Source organism: Trachurus trachurus, assembly GCF_905171665.1.
Source record: "Trachurus trachurus genome assembly, chromosome: 2".
Lineage (NCBI taxonomy): Eukaryota > Metazoa > Chordata > Actinopteri > Carangiformes > Carangidae > Trachurus > Trachurus trachurus.
Genome location: NC_139914.1, coordinates 11,609,767 through 11,630,783, shown reverse-complemented (window position 1 = coordinate 11,630,783; position 21,017 = coordinate 11,609,767). Strand labels below are relative to the sequence as shown.

Here is a 21,017-nt window from a genome sequence, read left to right as displayed (position 1 = left end):
CAGCCACATGGCCTGGTCTACAAGCGTCAGGGAATGCGACTTTGCTCAAAGACCAGGCATCTTACATCTTACACTTAAGGTTTTTATTCATTTGATGTGTTTATTTCACTCTCTTTGTCTCTTTTGCAGGTTTTCAACCCTGAGCTGACTGGCTACCATGTGCTTCTACTACTGCCATCTCCACTTGGTAAGAAACACCAATCCACACAGCAATCTTTTACTTACTTTCCACAAGACACTTACCTCCATCTTCAGTCTGAAAGACAAAGGACACATTCAGCATGAGTTGCAGGTAGTCCTGTCTAACACTGCTTGTCCATGTTCTCTCTTTCAGGAGCTGCTGTCCACCTTGAGTCCAGAAGAACTTCACCACCTGGTTCAAAGAAGACATTGAAACAATGTTAATCGTGTGGAAATGCTTGTCAGCCTAGATCCATCTCTGGTTTGTGCCATGTGCTTCACTGGGTGGGTCGGCCATCTTGTAGACCAGGCCATGTGGCTGCAGGTGTTTCAACCAAGAGCACTTTTGACTGAGTCAAGTCTGGTGTACTGCTGCTTGGTTGGAACAAAGACCTGTAGCCACATGGCCTGGTCTACAAGCATCAGGGAAATGCGACTTTGCTCAAAGACCAGGCATCTTACATCTTTTACTTCAGGTTTGTATTCATTTGATAGTGTTTGTTTCACTCTATCTTTGTCTCTTTTGCAGGTTTTCAACCCTGAGCTGACCGGCTACCATGTGCTTCTACTGCCACCTCTACTTGGTAAGAAACACTCACGGCATACTGTTGAATATACACAGCAATCTTTTACTTACTTCCACAAGACACATTCAGCATGAGTTGCAGGTAGTCCTGTCTAACACTGCTTGTCCATGTTCTCTCTTTCAGGAGCTGCTGTCCACCATTGACTCCAGAAGAACTTCACCACCTGGTTCAAAGAAGACATTGAAGACTCAACTATGTTAATTGTGTGGAAATGCTTGTCAGCCTAGATCCATCTCTGGTTTGTGCCATGTGCTTCACTGGGTGAGTCGGCCATCTTGTAGACCAGGCCATGTGGCTGCAGGTGTTTGTTTCAACCAAGAGCACTTGACTGAGTCAAGTCTGGTGTACTGCTGCTTGGTTGGAACAAACACCTGCAGCCACATGGCCTGGTCTACAAGATGGCCGACTTACCCAGTGACGCACATGGCACAAACCAGAGATGGGGATCAAGGTTAAACAATGTAAAGTTGTAAATGAAAATAAAAACCTAATAAAAATTGTATCTTAAAACCTTCTTTGTGATTAATGTAGCTTGTTCACCTCATTAGTATAGGTTTGTATGGCCTTTGTAACTGTACATACTAAAGCTATGGTCAATAACATGTGTTAAAGTTTTGCATCTTTTCTAAACAATTTATTGCATCTTGCCTTGTTTGTTATACTGTCACAGACTCATTTACTCAAGATGTCTCCTTTGACACTCAACGAGGTGACGTCCTCCAGCAGGGCCATGGAGCACAGATCTTACTTCAGGTTACTTATTTTCATTTACAAACAACTTTACATTGTTTAACCTTGATCCCATCTCTGGTTTGTGCCATGAGCTTCACTGGGTGAGTCGGCCATCTTGTAGACCAGGCCATGTGGCTGCAGGTGTTTGTTCCAACCAAGCAGCAGTACATCAGACTTGACTCAGTCTAAAGTGGTCTTGGTTGAAACAAACACCTGCAGCCACATGGCCTGGTCTACAAGATGGCCGACTCACCCAGTGAAGCACATGGCACAAACCAGAGATGGGATCAAGGTTAAACAATGTAAAGTTGTTTGTAAATGAAATAAAAACCAAACCTGAAGTAAAGACGTAAGATCTGTGCTCCATGGCCCTCCTGGAGGACGTCACCTCGTTGGAGTGTCAAAGGAGACATCTTTGAGTAAATGAGTCTGTGACAGTCAAATACATAAACAATAAAACAAGCAATAAGGCAAAGATGCAATAAATAGTTTATATACACTGCTCAAAGAAATAAAGGGAACACTTAAACAACACATCTTAGATCTCAATTAATGAAATATTGCAGTTTAAAATCATTATTCAATATATAGTAGAGTGTGTTGAGAACAAAATAACATAAAAATGATCAATGTAAATCAAAATTATCATCCATGGTTGATTTCACACGGGTGTGATATACTTGGAGTTACAATGTGTTTAAGTGTTCCCTTTATTTTTTTGAGCAGTGTATATAAAAGATACAAAACTTTAAATTTAAAACACATGTATTGTTGACCATAGCTTTAGTATGTACAGTTACAATCAGGTCATATACAAACCTATATATACACTAATGAGGTGAACCCCAGAAAAACAAACTAGCATTAATGACAAATAAAGAAATGCTCTTACTGCTGTGCAGACAGTCAGTCAGCTCCTCCTGCTTCATCTTCAGTGTGATGTTCACAAACACCTCTGACTCTCCACCTGGGACAACACATACACAAAAACATTTAGTCACACTCATCCTGACATTTAGAAATGTTTGAGCTGCAACACTTCAGCTACAAATCACACTTACATTGTGTTTTCTCCAGAAACATTGAGGTGGTCACTCCTGGCTCCAGCTGCTGGTTTGGCGCCATCTGCTGGTCAAAGCAGAGAATTACACCAGGTTAGTTTTAAATCACAGAAAACCAGTTTACATTGAAAACATGAATAAAGTTGACAAACACTTTCTTATCATAATTTGCACACTGACACTATGTGGATAAGAAACAAATATTAAAGATTGTAGACTGGAGAAAAAAAAGAGTTTTACATAAAGTGGCTGTAGTAGTGTACAAGCATCTCTTCTCCAGCCCTCTGGACTGTTTCAACTCTTTCCAAGTCCACTGTGTTTAATCTCTTTGTCCTGCTCTGTAATGCTTCCAATAGCTCCATTTTTATTATATTTGACAGTACTCTTGTATGTAAACCACATGGTGTGGCAGTAGTCACAGATACACCTGCATCTTGTCCTACATGAACCAGCTCCTTATGTGAATTTCAACTTACACATAATCAGTGATGTGATTTTGTTTAATCTAGTCTCAAACATCATTGTGAAGACTTTACTAAAACTGTCACTTTGGGTATGTCTCTATAAACTATTTTATCAATTACATCTGATTTGGATCTTTGTTTACACTCTAATTACATTTTTACATTCTGCTACATTACATAAATGTCAACGATAAAGTTTTACAGTACACTATTCATACTTTCAAAGCTTTTTCTTTTCATTTTGGGTTTGTTTTGGACAACACAGTGGAAACTACAGACCAACTCTACCTGATCATCATAATGAATGTTTAGCCTCTTTAGGATAACCTAGGCCAGAATTGACAAGTCTACGTACAGTGGTTTTTGACCTGGACCAGGTCTAACTGTAATGTGGTCTATACGATGAGAAAATGGTGAAATTTGCCTTCATAGCATTTTCACAAATAGAATAAAGGTTTCACAGATCAGAAACTGTGTTATAATGAATATTATGAATGTTATCCGTTGGATAATCTAATCCAGATTTGACAAGTCTAGGTATAGACCTTTTCAGAGAGTATAAACAAAGACAGGTGTGGCTCATTAGAAAACGCTCTGGTACACTAAATGGAATGGAGCTTTAATTAGTATCCTTGGTCACACCTGTATTTGTTTATACTCTCTGAAAAGGTCTATAGTGGTTTTTGACCTGGACCTGGTCTAATTTGGTCTAGTCTAGTGTATATGCTGAGAAAACAGTGAAATGTGCCTTTATTGCATTTTCACAAATAGAATAAAGGGTTCACGGATGAGAAACTGTGCCTGAATGAAACTTCAGGGCCTGATTTGAGAAGCCTGGGTACAGTGGTTTTTGATCTGGACAACTGTATCTGTCTGTTTTTTGTGACCGTTTTTGATGTAAAAACATTTTAATCAGTGTACAAACAGTCGCACTGCACGTTACGTTAATTTCCTCTTAACTTCATAACTTTTGCTGAATCGGAGGCTAACTTCAGCGTGAGTTGAATCGTGAACTCATCCTCTTTGTCTTTAACGTTACAAACAGTGTAAAGACATTTCCAGATGTTTAATCAAATCACAGTTAGCTGTTAGCTGCTAACTGTTAGCTTTTAGCTGCTAGCTGTTAGCTGCTGTCTCTGTGACCGTTGACCATGGATGTAACGTTATTATCATGCCGCTAACGTCTCTTTCTACGTCAACGCCTCTCCGCGGTTTCAACAGCTTCTTCATAAACTTATCTCTTTTCACTAGTGGAGGTTTTTTATCTCACTTACGGTGAGTTTGAGCGAAGTTCACGGCGTCTCAGGTGGTCTTCAGGTGTGTTTACCGCACGCAGGTGAATCAGGAAGTGAAGCGGAAGCTGCTGCGGCTGTGACAGCAGCGCCACCTGGCGGAGAGGAGGATTAGACACCCAGCTACAACCACCGCTACAGCACTTTCAAACATCCATGTTTCAGTCTAGATTCACACCACATAGCTCCATTTTCATTGTATTTGACAGTACTCTTGGTGGTGTTGTAGCAAAATCAGTAGTAACATCATCTCTCATCCTACATGAATCAGCTCCTTGTTTGACTCTTAACTTAATCAGTGATGTGATTTTGTTTAAACTATTTTCATTTTGGGGAGACTTTACCAAGACTGTCACCTTGAGGATGTCTCTGAACTGTTTTTGGGATTATGTCTGATTTGAATCTTCCTGTGATGAACTTCTGCTGCTTTATACTCAACTATGTTTCATAGACACACACGACATAAATGTTGCAGATACTCTTAACGTTTTCCAGTACATTATTCATACTTTTAAAAGCTCTTTCTTTTGATTTACTTAGAGTTATTTCTTCAGTTTGTTTTGGACAACAGCAAAGTAGAAACTATGGGACCAACTTTACCTGATCAATCTGATAAATTAATATCTATACAATCTCTGTCACTGTTTACAGAGCAAACAGAAGGGCTGTCAGATCATTTCATTGAAGCCATGCCCATTACTGTTGTTCATTTACTGCTGCTTCAGAATTCACTATTAAACTATTAGATGACTAAAAGGCCCGACAGCTACAGATCTTTTGAGCATGGATTAAGTATTTAGGTAAAACTACTCAAGTATTACTTGTGTTATTTAATTCGATATTAGTTTCTATGACATTTAATATCATTATTACGGAAGCATTAAAACTCAACATTAGACTGACTCACTCACCTCACATCCATCTCTGCTCCTGTGGTTCAGAGTCACTTCACTAAAGCTTCATCTGGTGGACTCAGAGTACAAGTGCAGCTTCCTCTTCCTCACACTGAAACAGCAGGAACCATACACGCATTAAAATCTGTTGAACTTTGAGCTGCAGGTTTGATAATAGACACTGCCCCACCCTCAAAACCTCACCTGGTTCAGAGTGCTTTACAGTGACAGCAGCCTGAACACACTAAAGACTGGTAAATTCTCCAAGCAGAGGACTTCAGCTCATGGTTTCTCCACAGACCTGGTCCTGGTCCAGATCCAGAGAGCTGCAGAGAGAACAATCAGAGTAAGTGGACCTTTAAATGGTTACAGTTCCTGATGTCTGATAATCATAGACGAGCTACTGTTTGTTTGTTTGTTTTGTTTTGTTTGTTGGACATGGACGTCAGAAGATGTCTCGTCTGGGACAAAGTCTCCCCATGTGGACACTGGAGAATCTAGATCGGTCAACAAGTACAGAAGATTTTTGTGAAGAGACAGGATCAGTCACTGTGTGTTTTTCATGGTTTATAATAAAACTATAAAACCAGTTCCTGGTCGAGATGCTGGACTGGACTTTGATAACTTGATAAATATATATATATTTAGTATGGGTTGGGCAATGACTGTGGCACTGCTGACACGGTGATTTTAGGATTACTTTTTATCAGAAGCCAGTGAGCACTCCCTATTAGTCCTGCTTGTTGCTCCTGTGTAATGTGGTTTAAGGTGGACATGAGGGTTGAAAAGGCCCACAGTGCAGGTCTACATTACATACATGCAGATTTCAGCTAAATTTCACCACATTAGAAAAACAAGGTGACAAGAACTGTATTTCTATATTATGGTTTCAGAAGTACTGAAATAGAAGGGAAAAAAACTCTAAACATGGAGACTTCCAAATTAAAAGCCTGTTTTATACCCAGCAGACTGGAACACTGACTGTCTTGGAACATGAGTTTTGCAGCCTCACAGTGACCAGAGAGTCAATGCAAAGTCCATATGCATACATGCAACCTACACACCACCAGTACGTAATTCTCAAACTTTTCACAGTCAAACTGCACAGTTATGTCAGGTTTCACGCTGTCAAACAGAGTTCATTTGCACACAAAAATGCATCATTGCCTGAAACCTTTTCTCACTCAATGAACAAGGTTGTGGAAACCCCCTTGTAATGCAAGATTAAGTTCTTTGTTTTAAATTTTTTACGCATAGCCTATCCCCCTATGTACACCTGGTGGTAAAATTAGGCCTATCCCAGTTTAGGAACCACTGATGTAACCATAGATGTATATAGATCCATGGATGTAACAGCAGCAAACATGTCGGACATGTTGTCTGGATGTGGAATAAGAGCAGGAGAAGAGACGATTGTGTAGCTCCACTTACTGATGACTGGGTGCAGCTTTTCCCTCCTGAATCAGCAGGTGGAGATGAACCGCTGCAGCTCTCCTGCTGTCTGACCTCCGTGGCTCCATCTAGTGGACTGAGAGTAGACGTGCAACAGCTTCCTCTTCCTCACACTGAAACACAGTAGAAAGGCCAATCAGTGGAGGAGCAGCTGGACACATCAGTTGACATGCACATGAATGATGTGTGTTTCCACTGCAGGTGAAGCTACAAAGTGTGTGAGATTATGTGGATGTGAACTCAGCAGCATGGATCAGTGTGAGGACACAGCAGAGGGAGCCCCTCCCTCTAAAACCACTTTGAGTGGGGAACATGAGAGCCAGACCAGGGTTCAAAGGTCAGACAAGGCTCTCTACATGTCCATGACTCATCATTGCTCCATAATTATTACTCGCATTAAAAGCTCTGTGTGTGTTTGCAACAGAGACGCACCACTCTCTAGACTTGAGCCTGGACCAAAACCTGACCCTGAATCTGAACCTGAACCCAGCTCAGTGTCCATGAGGAGTAACCACTCCATGGATCGTCCTATTGATGTCAGTCAACCTGTGGATGGAAGGTCAGAACTTCTGTTTTTATTAAGAGATCAACAATGTTTTCATCCGTTTTGATCCAACATGCACATTTATCAGTTGTATTGTTTCAGGATCCAGCTGCAGAAACCAGACTCTCCTGAACCCAGCTCAGTGTCCATGAGGAGTAACCACTCCATGGATCGTCCTATTAATATTAGTCAATCTGTGGATGGAAGGTCAGAACTTCTGTTTTTATTAAAAGTTTAACAATGCTTTTCATCTCATTTATCAGTTGTTCTTGGACCAGGTCTGAGGTCAAAGTGTCTCTGTGTGTTGTGAACATCCAGACAGACAGACAGACAGACAGACAGACAGACAGACAGACAGACAGACAGACAGACAGACAGACAGACAGACAGACAGACAGACAGACAGACAGACAGACAGACAGACAGACAGACAGACAGACAGACAGACAGATAGATAGATAGATAGATAGATAGACAGATAGATAGATAGATAGATAGATAGATAGATAGATAGATAGATAGATAGATAGATAGATAGATAGATAGATAGATAGATAGATAGATAGATAGATAGATTGATTGATTGATTGATTGATTGGTGAGAGAAACCTTCAGTTTGTACGTGTCTCTGTGTGGACGGACATGATGTGAGCTCATTCTTCATGGTTCCTCCACAGAGTGGACCAGGAGAGCTCAGAGGTTACCAGTGCTCAGTCTGCCCAGCAGCATCAGACACACCTGGACTCCATATTTATGGTGAGTACATGTCTATCAGCTGCTGTTACATCTGTTGTATTCACAATCATCTCCATGCTGCACCAGTGGATTGTCACTTTGTCCAACATGGATCTAATGTTTGGCTCCATGGTTTTAGTTTGATGCTCATAGAGTTTCTGTTCCAGCTGCTGGAGGAGAACAGCTTAAAGCAAGAGGAGGTGTCTCAGTGTCTGCAGAGCAGTAGGAGGATTTCTCTTTCTACATATGTTCATAGAGTCATACTCTACAGGAATTGATCACATTTTCTCAGTAATTTACCTTCTTGTGTTTGTATTCAGGACCCATTACAGTTGGTCAACATAAACTCAAATCCAATCTGAAGAAGAAGTTCCAGTGTGTGTTTGAGGGGATCTCTAATGCAGGAAACTCAACCCCTCTGAACCAGATCTACACAGAGCTCTACATCACAGAGGGATGGACTGGAGACGTTAATGGTGAACATGAGGTTACACAGATTCAAACAGTGTACAGAAGAGCATCCAGACCAGAAACAACCATCAGACAAGAAGACATCTTCAAAGCCTCACCTGAAAAAAAACAACCAATCAGAACAGTGATGACAATGGGAGTGGCTGGCATTGGAAAAACATTCTTAACTCAGAAGTTCACTCTGGACTGGACTGAAGAAAAAGCTAACCAGGACATACACTTCACATTTCCCTTCACCTTCAGAGAGCTGAATGTGCTGAAAGAGAAAAAGTTCAGCTTGGTGGAACTTGTTCATCTCTTCTTTACTGACGTCAAAGAAGCAGGAATCTGCAGGTTTGATCAGTTCCAGGTCGTCTTCATCTTTGACGGTCTGGACGAGTGTCGTCTTCCTCTGGACTTCCACAACACTGAGATCCTGACTGATGTGACAGAGTCCACCTCAGTCAACGTGCTGCTGACCAACCTCATCAGGGGGAACCTGCTTCCCTCTGCTCGCCTCTGGATAACCACACGACCTGCAGCAGCCAATCAGATCCCTCCTTACTGTGTTGACATGGTGACAGAGGTCAGAGGGTTCACTGACCCACAGAAGAAGGAATACTTAAGGAAGAGGTTCAGAGATGAAGAGCAGGCCAGAGAGATCATCTCCCACATCAAGACATCACGAAGCCTCCACATCATGTGCCACATCCCAGTCTTCTGCTGGATCACTGCTACAGTTCTGGAGGAGCTGTTGAAGACCAGAGAGGGAGGAGAGCTGCCCAAGACCCTGACTGAGATGTACATCCACTTCCTGGTGGTTCAACTAAAACTGAAGATGGTCAAGTATGATGGAGGAGCTGAGACAGATTCACACTGGAGTCCAAAGAGCAGGGAGATGGTTGAGTCTCTGGGAAAACTGGCTTTTGAGCAGCTGCAGAAAGGAAACCTGATCTTCTATGAATCAGACCTGACAGAGTGTGGCATCGATATCAGAGCAGCCTCAGTGTACTCAGGAGTGTTCACACAGATCTTTAAAGAGGAGAGCGGCCTGTACCAGGAGAAAGTGTTCTGCTTCGTCCATCTGAGTGTTCAGGAGTTTCTGGCGGCTCTTCATGTCCATCTGACCTTCATCAACTCTGGAGTCAATCTGATGTCAGAACAACAACCACCATATTGGTGGTCTAAAGTCTTGAGAGAAAACCCTGAAGCAGCACGTTTCTACCAGAGTGCTGTGGACGAGGCCTTAAAGAGTCCAAATGGACACCTGGACTTGTTCCTCCGCTTCCTACTGGGTCTTTCCCTGCCAACCAATCAGACCGTCCTACAGGGTCTGTTGACACAGACAGGAAGTGACTCGCTGACCAATCAGGAAACAGTTCAGTACATCAAGAAGAAGATTGAAGAGATTCTCTCTGCAGAGAAAACCATCAACCTGTTCCACTGTCTGAATGAACTGGGTGATCGTTCTCTAGTGGAGCAGATCCAACAGTCCCTGAGTTCAGGACAGCTCTTCCCAGATAAAATGACTCCTGCTCATTGGTCAGCTGTGGGCTTCATCTTACTGTCATCAGAAAAAGATCCAGACGTGTTTGACGTGACTAAATTTCCTGCTGAAGGGGAGGCTGTTCTAAGGCTCCTGCCAATGGTCAAAGCTTATAACAAAGCTCTGTAAGTGTAGAGATAGTTGAATTTATTCATCATAACACAAGGGCACCTCTATCCTTTCAACAGTAGAGAAAATAAATTCCTTTCTTCTTTAATTCCTCATGATCATGTCTTCAGACTGACCGGCTGTCATCTCTCAGAGAAAAGCTGTGAAGTTCTGTATTCAGTCCTCAGCTCCCAGTCCTCTAGTCTCAGACACCTGGACCTGAGTAACAACAACCTGCCAGACTCAGGAGTCAAGGTCCTGTCTAGTGGACTGCAGAGTCCACACTGCAGACTGGAGACTCTCAGGTCAGATGAATTACTGTTTGCTTGAAATGTAACTAATATAAACTCTGGTTAATGAACAAAAACTTGACAACACTGTTTTCTCAGTCTCATAATTGAAGGTCATCACAGTTGAACACATGTTGTCCACTGCCCAAATGTCACCTGTCTTCTTGTTCACTATGTCCTCAGACTGAGTGGCTGTAACCTCTCAGAGAGAAGCGGTGAAGCTCTGTCCCAGTCCTGGGGTCTGAGGGAACTGGACCTCAATAACAACAATCTGCAGGACTCAGGGGTGAAGCTGCTATCTGGTGGACTGGAGAGTCCACAATATAAACTGGAGACCCTCAGGTTAGATCAAGTTACTGTTTGCTTGAAATGTAAACTCTGGTTAATCAACAAAAACATGTCCAAGCTGTGATGAACTGAATCAGATTGTTGAAGTATTGTAACTGTAACGCACAGCAGTGCCTGACGGACGCGTTGGCTTTCTTCAGCTGAAGAAAGCCAAGGGCTGAAACACGTCCGTTGTTTCAGCTGAAGAAAGCCAAGGGCTGAAACGCGTCCATCAGGCACTGCTGTGCGTTAAATAAATGTTTCAAGTTTATTTTGTGAGTGCTGCCATTTCAGTTTTTTCATTGTTTCTAGTGTTGTTTTGTCAGGTCTCTGTCACTGTTGAACACAGATGTTATTTGTCTTCTTGTTCATGATCATGTCTTCAGACTGAGCTGCTGCAACCTCTCAGAAAGAAGCTGTGAACCTCTGTCCTCAGTCCTAAGCTCACAGTCCTCTAGTCTCAGACACTTGGACCTGAGTAACAACGACCTGCAGGACTCAGGAGTCAAGGTCTTGTCTGGTGGACTGGAGAGTCCACACTGTCGACTGGAGACTCTCAGGTGAGGATCCATCCAGCTGTTTATCTGATGAAACCTGAACACACCTCCAGGTGTTGACAGAGGATTCCTGTGTGTTGTGTGTGTTCAGTCTGTCAGGATGTCTGGTCACAGAGGAAGGCTGTGCTTCTCTGGCCTCAGCTCTGAGCTCCAACCCCTCCCATCTGAGAGCGCTGGACCTGAGCTACAATCATCCAGGAGACTCAGGAGAGAAGCTGCTGTCGGCCGGATTGGAGGATCCAAACTGGAGACTGGACACTCTCAGGTATGGAGAGGCTGCTGCAGCCACACACACTGTCTGATGGAGGAGGCACTTCATGCAGATGTACACTTAACTATTAGACAACATGATGAGGTGTTTCCTCCTTGTCTTCACCTGCTCTGTATCATCACAACATGAAGACTCCAACTCCCTCTTCTCTTCGTCTTTCAGGGTGGAGCCTGGTGGAGTCCAATGGTTGACACCAGGTCTGAGGAAATGTAAGTGTTTTTCTACTTTGATTCATGGAAACAAAGAAGCACATTCAACCATCTTCACACTGTCACATCACTGACATCTTGTCTGAGTCTTCATCAAACTTTCAATCACGGATCAGATGATCAAATAACTGCAGCTGTGTCTTGTTCTCTCCATCAGATTCCTGTCAACTCACAATCAACCCAAACACAGTGAACGGATCGATCAAAGTGTCTGACGACAGAAGAGAGGCATCACGTGGGAGACAGTTTTATCCATATCCTGATCACTCAGACAGATTTGACTTGAGGCCTCAGCTGCTGTGTAAAACTCAGCTGAGTGGTCGCTGTTACTGGGAGGTGGAGTGGAGAGGAGAGGGTGGTTTAGCAGTGAGTTACAGAGGAATCAGCAGGAAAGGAGACAGCACAGTCTGTATGTTTGGAGGGAATGATCAGTCCTGGAGTCTGAGCTTCTGTAATGGTGGTTACACTGCCTGTCACAATAGCAGAGAAACCTTCATCTCCTCCACCATCCTCTCCATGTTGCACTCCCTCTTCTTCTCTTCCTCTGTCAGAGTTGCAGTGTATGTGGACTGTCCTGCTGGTACTCTGTCCTTCTACAGAGTCTCCTCTGACTCATTGATCCACCTCCACACCTTCAACACCACCTTCACTGAACCTCTGTATCCTGGGTTCAGGTTTTCTCCTGGTTCCTCAGTGAGTCTGTGTTGAGTGTAGCAGAGAATCATTCTCACTGTTGAACAGACAGTTCAGTCCCTTCATGTCTGTCTCTGTCACTCACACATATTCTGATGTATCATTTAAATCAGTTCATTTTCAGACTCTTCTAAATGATTCTTGTAAACTCCCTCTTCTTCCTTTGATTGTTACAGGATAAACATGTTGGTGACTCTCATTATTATTTTATTCTCCTTTGTCTTTTCAAAGAAGCTCACGTGAGTTTGCCAATAAAGTTTAATGGAACTAAACATGGTCTTCACCTTTTTGCTGCCTGGTTTAACAGATCTATGAGAGACTGACTCACCCCACATCAGTCTCTCTGGTCCTGTGGTTCACAATCACTTCACTGCATCTCCATCTAGTGGACTGAGACAGAGTGCAGCAGCTTTCCTCACTGAAATAGAGAAGCACCAACACATGATCACATGATGGACATGTCAGTTGATGTGCATGGATCAGTGTGAGGACACAGAGGAGGGATTGCCTTATGAATTAGTATAATAATTATATTATATTAATAATAATACCCTTCTGAACTCCTTATGTTTCCCTTTGTGTCTGAGGTCTGTCAGACTTGTGTAGACTCATTATATATGCACATACAGCACATATCTGCTGTGTGTGTGTATATATATATATATATATATATATATATATATATATATATATATATATATATATATATATATATATACATATATATATATGTAGTATATTGCGTGTATAAACACACACACTATATACACGGTATATATGTATACCGGTACATACATAATGTGTGTATATATACATATACGTACATACAGTATCTCACAAAAGTACACCCCTCACATTTTTGTAAATATTTTTATTATATCTTTAGATGGGACAACACTGAAGATATGACACTATACAATACTTTGATACTTCAGAAACTGGGCCCAAGGCAGTATTCCAACATGATAACAACCCCAAACACACCTCCAAGACGACTACTGCCTTGCTGAAGACACTGAGGGTAAAGGTGATGGACTGTCCAACATGTCTCCAGACCTAAACCCTATTGAGCATCTGTGGGACGTCTTCACATGGAAGGTGGAGGAGCACAAGGTGTCTGACCTCCACCAGCTCAGTGATGTCATCATGGAGGAGTGGAAGAGGTTTCCAGTTGCCACTGGAAACCTCTTCCACTATTGTGAAGCTCTAGTGAACTCCATGCCCAAGACAGTTGAGGCAGTGCTGGAAAAAAATGGTAGCCACAAAAAAATGACACTTTGGGCACAATTTGGACATTTTCATTTAGGGGTGTACTCACTTTTGTTGCCAGCGGTTCAGACATTAATGGCTGTTTGTTGAGTTATTTTGAGGGGACAGCAAATTTACACTGTTACACAAGCTGTACAACAACTACTTTACATTGTATCAAAGTGTCATATCTTCAGTGTTGTCCCATGAAAAGATTTAATAAAATATTTACAAAAATGTGAGGGGTGTAGTCACTTTTGTGAGATACAGTATGTATATATAATAGACAATTGTTGGTACCCAAACTCCAGGTGACAGACCATCCAGCCTTGGTGAACAGACAACACACACACCACCACCAAATGAAGCCCAGAACCTTTATTGAACACACACACACACACCACGTGAAGACCACCATGAGTTAACAGTTCTCACTGGTTGTTGCCGGCGGCGAGGGCCAGTCCCAGAGCTTCTATGAACCGGTGAACATCAGTGAAGGTGTTGTAGAGCGGCACCGGAGCGATTCGCAGCACGCTGGGCTCCCTCATGTCGCACTGCCACACAGAGACAACAACACAACATCACCACACTGCACTTACCAACTCCTACTCCTATTGTTATCTTTTTCTAATTTTATAAAATTCTCTTTTTTGAAAGTTGTTTTTAAGTGTGTCAATGGACTGGCCCCACAAGCGAACTGTGGGACAATGACAAGGAGCATGAGCAAGCAAAACTGTAAAATTCGGAAAGATGCAGGACAACATTGGGTCAATCATCCCTTTCAGTGCTGCGTAGATACACACCTATGGAATTCTTTACCACCAGAAATCAAATCCCAAACAGAATTAAAGATGTTGTAGTGCTAGAGCTAAACATTGGCTTAAGCAGCAGCAGAAATGTGAACATTAACTTCTCTCAAGTCACTGTCAATACAGCATTTTACTAATGTTTAATGTATTTAATTTGTGCAATTTCTTTATCTAAATGTATTTGTATTATTGCACTTATTGTATTCAGTATCTTTTATCCTTTTTTTAGCCTGATCAGGGACAAAGACTGCAAATTAGCTGAAGCTTGACATCTTGTATGCATCGCATTTTTCATTCTTTGTGGCAATGTTGTATGTATCGTCCCTGTTAAATAGACATTCAAATAAAAATAATACCACTCCACAGTCCACATGGTGTCTCTACTCACAGCGACGCCCCTCTTCTCCAGCTCCTGGAACACCGTCCTGATGGGGACAGAGAAGGAGAGCGACAGCTGGCAGCCTCTCTGCTGGGGGTCCGAGGGCGTGATGACGTGGACGTGGGGCTTGTGGGGCTGGGTGGGGTCCTCGGCGTAGTAATGCTGGATCAGGTACTCTAGGTAACCAGTCAGCAGGAGGGACTTCCTGCGTAACGCCTGCATGCTGGTCAGGTTGAAGACCTGCCAGAACAATTCATTCATTACTTACTGATTTAGAACCCATAGAAATGGGTGTGATGTATAAAGCAAAAAATAGAATATTGCCAGAAAGTATACAACAATTGTTTGTTCTTAGATCAGAGGATGAAGAAGAAAGGAGGAAGTTTCATTTTAAACATCTGTTTGCTCGGACAACTTTGAAACAGATGTGTATCTCTGTAGCTGGAGTCAAACTATGGAACTCTCAAAGTAATGAATTGAAGACTTGTACTAATGTATTCCAAGCCAAGAAAATGCTTAAGGAAATCAGAAATTATGATAAATGTAGCCAATGATTCTTATAATGCTGTTTTTTGTTTTCATTATTGTCTTGTTTACATTATCGTAAGACTACAGTGTGCTCAGTGACTAACAGATAAGTTGGTTGTTGTCATTTTGTTTCCTTTGTTTTGTATGTTTTATAGCAAGAATGTTGCTCAGTGACAGATTACTTGGAAAATTGGATATTGAATGACGGGCAGGCAATATAAGATGTATCTTCTCCCTTCTCCCTTCCAACCAATGGAAGAAATGTTGTGATGATATTGTCAAATTGTGAAATTGCTTTGGTTGGAATAAATAAAAAGAAAGAAAAAAAAAAAAGAAAGAAAGAAAGAAATGTCAAGGTGAACAACCAGACTGCAGTACCTCTAAGCTGGCCTGCAGGGGGCAGACCAGCAGGACGGGCTGGTTTGACAGTCTGAAGCCGCTCACGCCGGGCTGCAGCTCCAACACTGAAGGAAGACACAAGTACCAGAGATGTAACACTAGATGGCAGCAAACACATCACTAACAAGAGTAGACAGAGCAACACAAGTGTTTTCCTTACTGTTATTCATCTGGAAGCGTGTTTTCAGGTCATGGCCCCACCATCCCACCAACCTGAGGGACAGAGACAGAGACAAACACTGGTTTTAGAAGCATGGACACCTTCCAACTGATAATAACTCATGTTGATAACACAGAGTTCTCACGCCGGTCTGATGGTGTGTTGATGTTTCTCATGGACAAACGCTGCAGCCAGACCACCAGCACCTGAGTTGAGATACTGACACAGACAGAGACACCCCTCACCTTCTAAACAAAGTCAATGCCCAGATCTCCCCCTTATGTGGGAAGTGTAAAAAAGATGTAGGGACATACTATCACTGTATTTGGCTGTGTCCCTTGATAGTCAGATATCGGAAAAATATCACTAAGGAACTCAGCTCAATCTTTCACAAAACAGTAAAGCTGGAGCCAATCTTATTTCTTCTGAATATACACAAGGGGCAGCTCTCATTACCTGCTGGACAGATTACATTCATGGGTAAGCTTCTTCTTTTGGCGAGGAGATGCGTTTTGTTTCAATAGATTACAGTGGTGCAGGGGAATATTCAAGGTTTTTCCTATGGAACGCCTCAGTGCCACATTAAATGGCAATGATGACTTGTTTTATAGTGTCTGGCAACCTTTCCTGAATTACCTTCCTGGTGACCTTGTTGACCTGCTGCAGAAAGGGCGACCATATTTTGCCTTCATCAATAAGTCATAGAATACTTTTATTTTCTCTCTCTTCTCCTTTTCTCAGTTTAGTTCCCATGTAAATTTGTGTATGTTGTATGATGTGCAATTCATGTATGTGAATTAGTGTATTTTTGTTTTGCAGTTTGTTGTTTGTTTTTGTGAAATCAATAAAATATATTACAAAAAAAACAAAAAACATGAGTTATGACGCTCAGAGAGCAGGTGAGGTCAGCTGACCTTGTAGGAGCACCAGCAGGCAAAGTCCACTCCCCAGTCATGTAACTTCAACTCTGCGTTTCCTGCAGCATGGGCACAGTCGAACCCCACGTAACAGCCCTGACAAACACACACACACACAAGCAGGGTTATGGGCTGTAGCCACAGTCTGTCAGTTACTGTGTCTCCTTCATGTGAGTCGTACCTTCCTGTGACCAGCCTCAGTGATGGCAGCCATGTTGAACAGCTGGCCGGTGTAATACTGCACTCCACTGAACATCACCACAGCGATGGAGTCGCCCTCCTTCTCAATCATGTCCAGGATGTCCTCTGTCCTCAGAGTGTCTTCTCCCTGAGCAGGAAGCATCCCATTTTTAAAATGACATTTAACTGTAGTGAAGTGACTGTTGCTGTGCAGCACGAGCTTGTTGGGACTCACCGGTCTGGGAGACAGACACAACATGCTCTGCTCAGGGTCAAACCCTCGCAGCCTGATCTGAGACTCAACAGCATACTGAAGACAGATACAAGAGAATATTAGACTTGAAGGAATCCTGCTCCACACTAAATCATCTCCAAGTATCGACATGTAGAAACCAGAGCAGAACAATAACTGCTGTTATTTGTGGACTCACATGGTCTGAGGGAAAGGCCTTGTCTTCCAGGAGGATTTTGTGGCGAGATGCTGTGGGTTTGTAGAAGGAGAGCTGCAGAAAAACATCACAACTGTCAGTAGTGAATTCAGTCATTGTCTAATGGAGGGGTCGGCAACCTGCGGCTCTTTCATCCCTCAGCTGTGGCTCCCGTGGTTTAGAGAGGGGGAGCTCGTTTTGGAAAATAAATAATGGCCATTTAATTTTGTTTTCGTTGTTATAGTTCATTGAGGTGCTATTGTGACATTAAAATAAAACTTGATTTAATATTTTGTTGATCAAAATATGCATCACGTCAGGTTTTTTCCACCATGAACTACATCAAAAGTAAACATCGCTCCGTCTCATAGATGAGAGCTCGCAATCGTGAAAATCAAAGTGAATCTTCCAGCCCTGATATAGATACTCTGTGCAGTGACGTTGTTTAATATTCATGTTGATGGTTGGCTGCTGTACCCTGCTGCAGGGATTTCTCTGCCTATCTAAGCCAAAGGCGTTAGTTTTGTGGCTCCGAGTGGGTTTTAATATGGTGAGAAAGGGCCCAAACGGCTCTTTTAATGCTACAGGTTGCCGACCCCTGGTCTAATGCAAGTACCACATTGAATTTTTGGGTGTTTCATTCAGATTCATTGCATTTGTGGTCTCCCTGGGAAACATCTGACCCACAATGGGACAATAAGTCTGACTACTGAAATGGTTTCAAGACAGTATCACCACTAAACCCTGAAGGACACCAGTAATCCATCAATATGTTCTCTGACTGACTTAAAATGCTTCAAAATTATATCTGAATTCAATAAACACAGTATAAACGTATGTAATGACACATTATACAACTCCAAAATAAAGTGTGAAAGGAAATATTGGATCAGTTTTAACTTTGGAAGACCAAACAGTCAACAAACCAATACCAATGTCATATCCACCAATAGCAGACAGGTTCTCACCAGTAGAAGGTGTAAGTTGACTGTCAGGCCGTTCATCAGAGCCACTTCTTCAGCTTTAGCTCCTGTCAGACACAAATTATTGACCACAGCTCAACACAACACACAGGACAAGACCATGATATTATCACACATCTGTTTTAAAGACTTGGACTTTGGACTCTACAAAACAGACCAGGACAAAAAAGCAAAGCAAATCACATAAAGAACATCTCAATACTTTGTTCTCACTAATACCACAGCAGAACATGGACATCAGTGATTACAACAACAACAACAACAATACTAAAGAGCAGCTCTTACCAACAACATTAGCCATGAGTTCCTCTATGTTGTTTTCAGCCCAGGCCCAGGGTCGAGAGCCCTCTGTGTGGCCGTGGACCCCCCTGTAAAAACAGGTTATTATTTCTATGCTGTAAAAACACCTCGAGCTTCATGTGGAGACACAGGAGTGTACGTACGTCTTGGCCCATTTGTCCAGCTCCTCTTCCAGATATTTCCTCGTCATCTTGGGCTGAAGGCCCAGAGAGTTCCCCACCAGGTAGATGCAGTCCTTGCTGCCGTCAACCAGGGAGAGGTCGGCTACAGGAGCATCACAGAGGGAGGGAGGGAGGAGGCCACCACATTTTCACACTGTCAAAACACTGAATATTTAAATATTCATGTCTATCTTCAATCATGTGGTGTCTTCTACTCACAGGGAGGCAGCTCTGCTATTTTAGGCAGCAGAAAGTTTTCTCTGAGGTGGCTCAGCTTGTCCTGTTTGTCCAGGTATGAAGCCACCTCTGCAGAGGTCGGACTGCAGCCCAGCAGGGCTGAAACCCGCTCCAGAGTTTCTCTCGGGCTCGAACCGATGAATGGATCCATCGCTGTGTAACTGTGCAACCAGAAACACTTCATTAACCCTTTCAAACCTCAATAAAGTTTGTTTATCTATGAGTCCAGCTGTTACAAACCAGCTAAAGCGGTTTAACACAACACACTTTGTCGTTACATAACTATGTGCACATTAAAGGCATAAACAAACTGAAAGGCATCATATCCAAAAGCTTTAGACGTTTAAACCTCCTGTTAATCAATAAATCTTCCTTCAAACAAAACAGATCCCAGTATAGTCTAAAATTAAAATACAGAAACTCAGAGCTGATACTCACAGTTGTGTAGTGGAGCTTCCTCTCTGCAGTCACACTGAGTGAAGCCTCTGCTCGGAAGATGCTCTTTAACCTGCGTCAGATAGTTAATCATTGCACCAATGAACTGACCTCACAAAGTTCACACACACACGCACACAACCAGAGCTTTACTACTGTCTTTAAGCGCAACTCTTCAGGGGCCGGACTAATTCCTGCAATTAGCGGAGCTTTGTATAACGTAACTGACCACACAACTCATGTGATCGCATACTTTCACTTTGAAGTGAGACAATCCAAACAACACAACGTGAACACCAACACACTCAGGACTCACTGTCTCTGGTCTGGTTCATCCATGAAGGGGTTCAGATTTGTACTCAGCCCAGTTGGTCAGTAATATTTCCCAAGTTCTTTCTATTCCCTCGACTAATGCGCTGAATGAATACAGTAAGTTAGGCTAGTATGAAGTATGAAGTAGGAACTACTTCCCCTCTCTCCTGACTGTCACTGCCTCCAACCTGCCACTAGATAGCAGCACTGTGTTGTGTAAACAGTAGCTTTCATGATGCTTTATATTTCTACATTACTATTATTTATTCAACAGCCATAAGCAACAGGTTAATTAGTTTGTTTACATGTTTCTTTATTAACTTGACTATGGGGCTAGTTCCGTAGCCGCGCTGTTGCTAAGCGACACATTAAGTTACTTCATAACGGTAACGTTACTTTGTTAAAACATGATTACCTCCGGTGAGCGGCGCAGCGTCCAGGATTATTTCCTCCTCTGACGACCACATATGATTTAATCCACACGATTTTTCTTCTTATTTTCATATTTTCAGCGTAAACTTTGTTTTTATCAAGTAACTTACAGTACGCTACACAACACAACAAGCGTCGATGAAAGGCTAATCAGCGGACACCTGGTGCGCGGAGTGATACGGGGCAAAAAGTCCCAAACAAAGTATTTAGACGGAACTACTTTTAGTATAGTGCGCATATTGTTGAAATCTCGCCAGAGCAGGCTCAATATAAAAATAAAACGATATGAATATAATTTTATGACATAAGTCATTGAATAAATATTATTTTCGACATTATAAAGAACATTTATTTTTGTTTAGGGTAAATGGCTACATTCTAAATTTCATTTAGACAAATTTGTGTTTGAAGGCAGTGTTCATCTTCTTACCTTCCTTCTTTTTTTTCAGAACTTTATTAAAAATTGTGCAAAACAATACAATTCAACACGACAACAAATATTATCGCCAGGGGGTTACATGCATAAAGGCATTTTTTACAGATTGCATTATAAAAATATGTTGTAGAGAGCACATAGGTTCAAGGTCTTGATAGCTTTTGTGTTATTAGATTTTTCAATGGTTTTAATATACTGCTTGACTTCGTTTTTAAATGTAAGAAAAAAAGGATTTTGATTTGTGTATCTACATTTATGAATGTGCCATTTTGATAAAAGGAT

At 42.2% G+C, this 21,017-nt stretch overlaps 2 protein-coding genes across 4 annotated transcripts; one reads left to right on the top strand and one right to left on the bottom strand.

Moving 5' to 3' along the window:
• Window positions 1-5,251: 5,251 nt before the first annotated feature.
• kynu (kynureninase) lies at window positions 5,252-20,019 on the bottom strand. Of its 3 annotated transcripts, XM_083990799.1 has the most exons (17): window positions 19,872-20,019; window positions 19,559-19,628; window positions 19,103-19,281; window positions 18,866-18,986; window positions 18,708-18,790; window positions 18,408-18,469; window positions 17,443-17,514; window positions 17,247-17,321; window positions 17,013-17,159; window positions 16,829-16,927; window positions 16,060-16,133; window positions 15,915-15,967; window positions 15,734-15,819; window positions 14,837-15,067; window positions 14,075-14,193; window positions 12,720-12,809; window positions 6,657-6,774 (listed from the first exon to the last, which is right to left on the bottom strand). In XM_083990799.1, the coding sequence occupies exons 3-17, from the start codon at window positions 19,269-19,271 to the stop codon at window positions 6,672-6,674; spliced, it is 1,584 nt and encodes a 527-aa protein (XP_083846925.1). In that variant the 5' UTR covers window positions 19,272-19,281; window positions 19,559-19,628; window positions 19,872-20,019; the 3' UTR covers window positions 6,657-6,671. The 3 variants fall into 3 exon arrangements, with proteins under 3 accessions (XP_083846927.1, XP_083846925.1, XP_083846926.1); XM_083990801.1 differs by lacking the exons at window positions 6,657-6,774; window positions 12,720-12,809; window positions 19,872-20,019 and adding an exon at window positions 5,252-5,321; XM_083990800.1 differs by lacking the exons at window positions 12,720-12,809; window positions 19,872-20,019.
• Window positions 6,974-11,913, top strand: LOC310997572 (protein NLRC3-like; the record flags this gene model as incomplete). Its single annotated transcript, XM_083987323.1, has 6 exons — window positions 6,974-6,998; window positions 8,261-10,061; window positions 10,518-10,676; window positions 11,048-11,221; window positions 11,310-11,483; window positions 11,856-11,913. 6 exons carry the CDS (start codon window positions 6,974-6,976, stop codon window positions 11,911-11,913), a joined length of 2,391 nt encoding a protein of 796 aa, XP_083843449.1.
• Window positions 20,020-21,017: the final 998 nt, after the last annotated feature.

Bases quoted from the DNA above. Each gene is read 5' to 3' on its own strand.
- kynu (XM_083990799.1), bottom strand. From the start codon at position 19,271: ATGGATCCATTCATCGGTTCGAGCCCGAGAGAAACTCTGGAGCGGGTT. The intron at 17,515-18,407 runs GTGAGAACCTGT...GTTTTTCTGCAG, and splicing joins TCAACTTACACCTTCTACTG to CTCTCCTTCTACAAACCCAC. The intron at 6,775-12,719 runs GTGAGTCAGTCT...ACTGTGTTTCAG, and splicing joins ACCAGAGAGACTGATGTGGG to TGTGAGGAAGAGGAAGCTGT.